The sequence below is a fragment of the Bos indicus x Bos taurus genome, chromosome 11 (genome assembly GCF_003369695.1).
Source record: "Bos indicus x Bos taurus breed Angus x Brahman F1 hybrid chromosome 11, Bos_hybrid_MaternalHap_v2.0, whole genome shotgun sequence".
NCBI classification, from domain to species: domain Eukaryota; kingdom Metazoa; phylum Chordata; class Mammalia; order Artiodactyla; family Bovidae; genus Bos; species Bos indicus x Bos taurus.
In genome coordinates, this window is record NC_040086.1 from 48,901,573 (window position 1) to 48,910,283 (window position 8,711).

General features: G+C 48.2%; 1 protein-coding gene across 3 annotated transcripts; it reads right to left on the reverse strand.

Moving 5' to 3' along the window:
- Window positions 1-5,931: 5,931 nt before the first annotated feature.
- LOC113901308 (antimicrobial peptide NK-lysin-like) lies at window positions 5,932-8,415 on the reverse strand. Of its 3 annotated transcripts, none has more exons than XM_027555532.1 (5): window positions 8,274-8,415; window positions 7,902-8,005; window positions 7,318-7,419; window positions 6,449-6,617; window positions 5,932-6,100 (listed from the first exon to the last, which is right to left on the reverse strand). In XM_027555532.1, exons 1-5 carry the CDS (start codon window positions 8,323-8,325, stop codon window positions 6,090-6,092), a joined length of 438 nt encoding a protein of 145 aa, XP_027411333.1. In that variant the 5' UTR covers window positions 8,326-8,415; the 3' UTR covers window positions 5,932-6,089. The 3 variants fall into 3 exon arrangements, with proteins under 3 accessions (XP_027411333.1, XP_027411332.1, XP_027411334.1); XM_027555531.1 differs by having other exon boundaries at window positions 5,932-6,103; window positions 8,274-8,410; XM_027555533.1 differs by lacking the exon at window positions 8,274-8,415 and adding an exon at window positions 8,170-8,265 and having other exon boundaries at window positions 5,932-6,103.
- Window positions 8,416-8,711: the final 296 nt, after the last annotated feature.

An 8,711-nucleotide genomic window follows, 5' to 3' on the forward strand; every position in this document is an offset into this window, starting at 1 on the left:
TACAGAAAACATCTCCTTGGGTGGGAATGAACTGGGTGGTAGGGGAGGGGCATCCAGCATCTATTCTGAAGATACAGTGATTCTCTGGTCCTCTGGAGGACATTAGGGAGGGATGGTAGCATCTAAGAGAGAAACATAAGGCAGGCATGTGAGATGAGTCTTGTGCCTTGGGACAGGAACCCATCTCCAGGCTCTGGGTTTCTGGCAACTGCTGGAACAGGGGCTGAATCTGCAGCAAGGCAAGGTGATGACTCCAGCTTCTCTCTGTGATACAGCCTGCAGGAAACTGTCTCATTCACCATGGACGACTGCAATTCTCACCACCTCTTCCTCTGCCTAAAATTCTTTACTCCCAGCACCTTCTAGGTAATGACCCATCTTCCAGGTAACCTCTTAGCACAGCTTACACCATGCTAGGCACACACATGAGTTATCTAAGCAGAGCAACGTAGGAGTCTTGCAAGTATTGCAGGTTCTATGTCAGATAAGGAAACCAAAGAGGCAAAGAGGCCAAGATCAACATCATCTGAATGAAACCAAGACCTGTCTGGGGCCCTGGTCTGTGCCCACAGGCAGTACTCTTGAAGCTTGTTGAGTAAACTCCAAGATTCTCAACCTGAGTATATGGGAAAGCGCATCTTACTTAGAGACAGGCAAGCCCCTAATACCAGGAATCCACAGTTCCTGATTCCCTCCAGAGAAATGTCTTCCTATTCGGAAGTGCCTCAGAGACAATACTGGCTTCCCAGGTGGCACTAGTGGTAAAGAACCTGCCTGCCAATGCAGGAGACATAAAGTGAGGCAGGTTTTATCCCTGGGGTGGGACGATCCCCTGGAGGAGGTCTTGGCAACTCACTCCAGTATCTTTGCCTGGAGAATCCCATGGACAGAGGACCTGGAAGGCTACAGTCCATGGGGTCACAAAGAGTCAGACACGACTGAAACAACCCACACACACGCAGAGACAGCACTCACCATCATTACAAGCGGGACTGGACATTTGCCGCTTTGGCCACACAGCATCTACTCTTCCTTCCTAATAGTCACTCTAATTTCCTGTGGGGAATTATCTGACAGCTACTGTGTACTGTCTCAGTGGACAGTAACTCATCTAGCAATCTATCCTCCACTTCATAAGCCGAAACAGTCACCCAGATCTCCTAGAGCCTGACTTCCTTTTCATCACCTTAGAACAATCAAAGCCAAGTATCTGATCTGAGGTTGGCTGGTTGAATGCTCTCTTTCCTAGGAATTTGGCTTTGGAGCAGGAGACACAAGAACAAAGTGAGCTCATTGTGGAACTTCATTCACCCCAGTGACTGCACCTGGGTGAGACTGAAGTGCTCTCCCTGCCTCAAAGAACCCTTTGAGCTGCCCAGCTCCTGTCCAACTTCTGTTCTAGGTCCTGCCTTCCAGCCTGAGGCATCCATGGCCACCCAATCACTTCCCTTTTCTTAATTTAGCTTGAGTCAGTTTCTGTTGCTTGCCATCAATGAATCTGGCTAAAATACACCAGCTCATGCTAAGGAAGAAAGAATTCCCCATTTCCCTTCCACATGAGGGATTCAAAGACCAAGCGTGAACTCGCCAAGATTCATTTTCATTTTGTTTTATTTTTGGCCACATTGGGTCTTTGTTGCTGCGTGCAGGTTTTCTCTAGTTGTGGCAAGCAGGGCTACTCTTCATTAAAGTGTGTGGGTTTCTCACTGTAGTGCCTTTCTGGTTGTGGAGCCTAGGCTCTAGGCTTGTGGGTTTCAGTAGTTGCAGCATACAAGCTCAGTAGTTGTGGCTCACAGGCTTAGCTGGCCTCATGGAATGTTGGCCTCATGGAATGTGGAACGGAGAAGGCAATGGCACCCCACTCCAGTACTCTTGCCTGGAGAATCCCAGGGACGGAGAAGCCTGGTAGGCTGCAGTCCACGGGGTCGCACAGAGTCCGACACAACTGAAACGACTTAGCAGCAGCAGCAGTAGCAGAGAACTTTCATAGGGGTGGGCGGGATGGGTCTAACTGTAGAAACAGCACAGTCATCTCTAACAGTCATCTTTAAACTGGTCACCAGTGGTCTGACCAGCATCATCTTGATTGTTTTAGGTACAGTTAATCTTCAGTTCCAGGGTTCATTTGTTTCCATTTCTTTGAGGTCAATTCTCAGAATTGTTGCAGCTCACGGGTACAGTTTGCTCATCATGTTAACTTCTCCACCTGGTGTTTTGGTATTTATAAGACTGCTCACAGGATATGGCTCAGAATATTACCTATGTGCTGTGCTGTGCTGTGCTGAAGTTAGTCACTCGGTTGTGTCCTACTCTTTGCCACCCCATGGACTGTAGCCCACCAGTCTCCTCTGACCATGGGATTCTCCAGGCAAGAATACTGTAGTGGGTTGCCATTCCCTTCTTCAGGGATCTTCCTGACCCAGGAATGGAACCCAGGTCTCCTGCATTGCAGGTGGATTCTTTACTGTCTGAACCACCAGGGAAGCCCAAGAATACTGGAATTGGTAGCCTATCCTTTCTGCAGGGGATCTTCCTATCCCAGGAATAGAACCGTGGTCTCCTGCATTGCAGGTGATTTCTTACCGTCTGAGCTACTAGGGAAGCCCCCAAATTATCTATAGCCCTTAAGAAGAAACTAAAAGTCCTTGACTATGCTTAATGACTGCATTATTATTTAGTCTCCTTTGACTGTTTTCCTTTGTTTCAGCATTTCTCACTCCTCTGATTGAACTTATTCTTTGACTAAAGTTTTCCACAGACAAAAGGCAGGGAGAAGACGTGGTGAGGATGGGGCAAGGACAATAAGGTCTTGCTCCATTTCAAGTTCACTTGACAAAGTTAGGCTACTGGATGAAGGGAGGAGTGGAATTTCTAGTGTTTACTCAACTCACGGGGAAAGTCTAGAGATTACCTACTCACTATTGCAGCAGTCCTCAGATTTGTCCTGGGAACAGAATTGCACAGTGGAAGTTGTGGTGAAAGACACTTGGAAGGAGAGTGATAGCTGCCTTGGAGACATAAGGCTAACCTGTAAGCTGGCTAATTTGCTGGAGAGAAAGCAAAGAAAGAAAAACCTGTGAAGAGGCCTCCCTGAGTCAGAAAAAAGTCTCTAACAGTGACCCATACAGGACTTAGGTTTGATTGGACTTCATAAAGCAATTTGTCCCCTGGGACATTGTTGAAAACAATAGAGCAGTGAGTCAGAAATTTTGGAGATTCACAACGCGGTGTTTTGAGACAAAGAGAACCCTTCCCAAACCTCTGTCATCACAGGATAGTTGTGGTCATGCTCAAGGCTGTAGCCCTTGAGGTGCAACATCTGAGGCATCACACTATGAAGGGTGGAGGGACCTCACTAAAATTACCCAGTCAGTTACTAAACATGAAAACAAGCAATTCATCTCGAAAAGGCAATAATATACCTGGGGAGCGGAGTGTGACCAGTAGCCATATTTGCTATAACAGATTACCTAAGATAACCAGTTTCCAACAAAAAATTACAAGACATAAAGAAATAGGAAAGAATAGGGAATTCCCTGGTGCTCCAGTGGTTAGAACTTGGCCCTTTCACATTGAAGGTTCAATCCCTGGTCAGGAAACTTAGATCCCACATGCCAAGAGGCAACAAAGCCTGCGTGCTGTGACTAGAGAAACCCCAAACACCACAATGAAGACCCAGTGCAGCCAAAAATAAATAAATAGGAAATCTGAATAAACCGTAGACTTTAGGAAAAACAAATAAATAAAGATTATGTGGAAATAGATTGCATCAAGAATAGAGAACCCCCACACTTATGGCCAATTAATCTACAACAAAGTATGCAAAATACATGGTGAAGAAAAGACAATCTCTTTGACAAGTGGTGCCAGGAAAACTGGACAGCTACATGTAAAAGAATGAACATTTTCATTTTGTCATACATAAGTTTAAGTGGGTTCAAAACCTAAATGCAAAATCAGATACTATAAAACTCCTAGAGGAAAATGTAGGCCAAACACTCTTGACAGAACTTGCAGCAGTAGTTTTTTTGATCCATCTCTTAGGGTAATGGAAACAAAAGCAAAAATAAACAAATGGGACCTATTAAACTCTAAATTGTTTGCACAGCAAGAGAAACCATAAAATGCAAAGATAATCTATGGAATGGGAGAAAATATTTGTAAATCATACCAACAGCAAGAGCTGAATTTCCAAGACATAATATCAGTTTACACAGTTCAATAAAAAAATTTAATAAACAACCAAAAATAAGCAGAAGACCTAAGTAGACATTTCTCCAAAGAAGACAGACAGATGGCCAACAGAAACATGAAAAGATGTTCAAGATCACTAATTATTTAGTTCAGTTCAGTCGCTCAGTCGTGTCTGACTCTTTGCGACCCCCGTGAATCTCAGCACACCAAGCCTCCCTGTCCATCACCAACTCCCAAAGTTCACTCAAACTCATGTCCATCAAGTCGCTGATGCCATCCAGCCATCTCATCCTCTTTCATCCCCTTCTCCTCCTGCCCCCAATCCCTCCCATCGTCAGAGTCTTTTCCAATGAGTCAACTCTTTGCATGAAGTGGCCAAAGTATTGGAGTTTCAGCTTTAGCATCAGTCCTTCCAATGAACACCCAGGACTGATCTCCTTTAGAATGGACTGGTTGGATCTCCTTGCAGTCCAAGGGACTCTCAAGAGTCTTCTCCAACACCACAGTTCAAAAGCATCAATTATTCAGCGCTCAGCTTTCTTCACTAATTATTAGAGAAATGCAAATTAAAACTACATTCAGTGGAGAAGGAAATGGCAACCCACTCCAGTATTCTTGCCTGGAAAATCTCATGGACAGTTGAGCCTGGTGGACTAGTGTCTGGCATCGCAGAGTCGTACACAACTTAGCAACTGAACAACAACAACACAGAATCAGGCAGATGGTGATTTGGGGAAATAGTTCTTGATGGAAATGTGACATAAAATGAAGAGTGAAGTGACCTAGCAATATGGAATACAGAGTTTTGTAAGAAATTAACATCTGTGTATAGAATAATAATTGCAAATATTCAAACAATAAAGTCCATGGCTAAAGAAAAAATAAAAAAATAAAATAAAACTACATTCAGGTAGTTTTGATGATGGCCATCTGACCTCACTCTGGTCAGAATGGCCATCATCAAAAAGTCTACAAGTAATAAATCCTAGACAGGGTATAGAGAAAAAAGAACCCTCCTACACTGTCAGTGGGAATGTAAATTGGAACACCCACTGTGCTGAACAGTAAGGAGATTACTTAAAAAACTAAAAATAGAGTAACCATATAATCCAGCAGCCCTGCTTCTGAGTATATACCCAGAAAAGACAAAAACTATAATTTGAAAATATAACATGTACCCCAATGTTCAATAGCACTATTTATAATAGCCCACATCTTTATCTATTCATATATATATATATATATATATATATATATCTTCCTCGATAGTTTAATTGGTAAAGAATCCACCTGCAATGCAGGAAATGCAGATAATTCGGGTTCCATCCCTGGGTCGGGAAGATCCCCTGAAGGAGGGAATGACAAGCCACTCCAGTACTCTTGCCTGGAGAATCCCATGGATAGAGGAGCCTGGTGGGCTACAGTCCATAGGGTCGCAAAAAGTCGTACAAGTCTGAGCAACTGAGCAACAACAACAAAACCCGAATGGTCTCCTCAGCTGGTCTGAGGGCTCCTGGGGGTATGTTTGTGATGTACCCCAGGGTCTTGGAGTGACAAGCAGTACAATAATTATTTCATGACCATATGTGTGAGAGCTGCTAAGTTGTCTTGTTCACCACTAAACCCCTAGCATCTAGAACCACATGACATACAACCTGTTTATTGATTGAACTTATGGGTCAGATGAGCATGCCCCTCTTCTGAAACCCAACAAAGGAAAAGAAGCTGAAGCAAAAGTCTTGCATGATATTTTATTCTGAGAGGGAAAGGCAGTGGAGGGAGTTTGGTGAGAGAAACTGGAGAGAAGACTCCTGGATTCAGGAAGGAGGGAGCCGGCCGAGGATGCTGGAGTTTCTGTGCTTTTTCCCCAGGATGGGGTAAGAGGACCCAGGGAATCAAATGAAACCTACTGTGGAGAGAAGAGACAGGTTGATCCGGGCTCTGATTTCTCAGTCTCGGGCCATTTCCTTGGTGTCAACCTCATCTTACGTGATGGTCTCATTCAATCCTCATTTCAGCCTCAGAAATAGAAATAATTATTGCCCTTTCACAGGTAAGGAAACGGAAGCTCAAAGAGGTTAGGTTACTTGCCCAAGGTCACACCTCTGAGGAGAAATGGAGACCTGATTTTACTCCAGGATTGTTTGCAGGAGTGTGGGGAGGGGCAGGGGGAGGCTGCCTCAGGCTGTTAGGAGTTTGCCTTTCACGGGGAGGCTGTCAGGGAATGAGTCCCCGCTGTTGCCTATGCACATACCTGGCTTGCTTTTGCACATCTTGATGTCCTCACAGACAACCCGAGAGGTTTTTCCAGCTACGATGTCCTCAGCGATGGTACGGAGAAATCTCTTCATGATTGACTTGCACAGACCTTTCAGCAGCCTCATCTTGCTGCACATCTTGGAGGCCTCCTCGATAACGGTATTCTGCAGCGGCAGCGCCGTGGTGGGAAATGGGCCTCAGGTGAGCCTTGCCGGGCACTGTCTCTCTGCAGGCCCCGGCAGCCTTGGGCTCTCAGCGGGTCTGGCAGTGGGAGTGCTGGGTCCCGGGAGTTGGTGCCAGGTGGTAGTGGGAACAGGGACTGGAGAGACAGGGCTCAGCCCCCCTCCCCATCTCAAGCCTGGCCAGCAGGAGCTCTGGAAAGGACAATTGACCCTGCCGAGTCTTAGCCTCTGTATACCCAGGCCCTGTCTTCTGGGTGGAGAGTGGTGCCCAGACCCACTTTAAAAGCTCTGTCTATATAGCTTCTGGTCCAGGGCCAGACTGGGGGCTCCATCTGCTGGTGGGGGGCGGCTGTGGCGGGTTAGGAGGGTATCCAAGCTTGGAGCTTTGGTCCATTGCTTTTGAAATATCTTCTTCTGACATCTCCCATGGAAGGGGATAAATCTGAATACCCCAGGGTGAAGGTAGTGATGCTGGTAGGTTGGGGGAGCCAAGGAGAGGGAGGGAGGGAAAGTGAAACTATGGTTCTGGTGATGATGCCTCCACTTATTAAGAATTCACTCAAAGCTAAGTACATCCCACTTTCCAGCTCATTTAAAAAGCCTAGGTAAGGATTCCCAGCCCTCCCCACTCCACTTGGGGGCACCTCTCCACCCTCCAGGTCCCACAAGCCTCCCGTCTCACCTCATCGGGCTGATCTCCCAACTTGTCTATCAGATGTTGTATTATTCTCCGACAAGAACCACAGCGTAGGCTCAGCTCTTCTCCTTGGAGCAGCAGGTCACCCTATCAGGAAAGGAAGCCCATAAGGGTGGTCTCTCAGACACCCCAACTTCATAAGGGCGCCAGGAGGGATCCCCTGGGGGCTTTTAAGCCAGTAGGATGACCCATGATCTGTCTGTCCATATGAGGACCTGAGCCAGACTGGCTGGCCCCTGCCCATCTCTCTGCCTGTTTTAGAGGAGCTGAGAGACCCCACGACCTGCCCCCACACCCACAGCACCGGCCCCAGCCCAGCATCTGCCCCTCTGCTGTTCTACCGTCAGACGAGGAGGAGGCTCTTGGGGAGGGCCCAGCCACCACTGTAGCCCCCATCCCACAGTCAGGTACCAGTGTGAACAAAACCAGCATCTTCAGCTCCCAGCCCTGCCTCCCCACCCCCTGACCAGTTAAGTCTCCAGACCCTCGCCCCTGGCACTGCCCAGGGAGGAGAGGAAGGAGAGGGATGGTGGGGGGAGGGTAGCAGGTGGGGGAGTATCCCTGTGTACCTGGGGATCCTCCAGGGCCAGGCCCTGGCACAACTCGTCTCCATTACACAGATGGGCCGTCGCCTGGTCGTGGCTCTCAGGAGTCAGACCGGAAAAAGCCAGCCCTGGGGAAGAAACAGCATGAGCAGCCCTCCACAGACAGAGGGAGAGAAGTCACTACTTCTGGCTGGGGAGAGCCCAGGAAGCAGCTGGCGCCTAGGACGGGGAGGTGGCCTTGTGAGGGGTCCCGGGTGCCTCCTGCCCTGCTCTGCCCTGGGGCTGCTCTTACCCATGCCAGGTGCCCTTGGAGCTCATGCTCAGGTCCATCAAATCTGAGAAAGCAGGGCTGGGAGGAGGAGTCATCGGGATCTACCCCAAGGGGTATTTCCTCACCTGGGGCAACCAGGAGCACCGAGGTGATGAGCAGGACAGCCCAGGAGGTCATGTTGAGGCAGCTGCCCAGGCTCCCTCCACAGCCTGTTTTATAGAGGCTGTGAACCTGGCAGGGTCCTCTTCCTCTTTTTGGCCACCTCCCCTGTCACTGGGTTTACCACAAACACCGGTACTGGTCTGTGGAGAAGTGGGAGGAGGAGTGTACGTGAGAGCTTCCACACACCCCTCTCCACCCACCCTGCCCAGCACTAGAAGTTTCTGAACTGAGCCGGGTGTCGATGGAGAGCATTTGCGGCCACAATGCCCATCCTGCCCTGATGTGGTAATGGGAAAAGAAGTCCCCACTACCGAGGGGTCAGGTAGGGCCCTTGGCCAGGTGAGCATCCATGCCCCCTGCCTCATCTCTTCCTCCCACCCCAGAGGTCTGGGCTGGTGTCA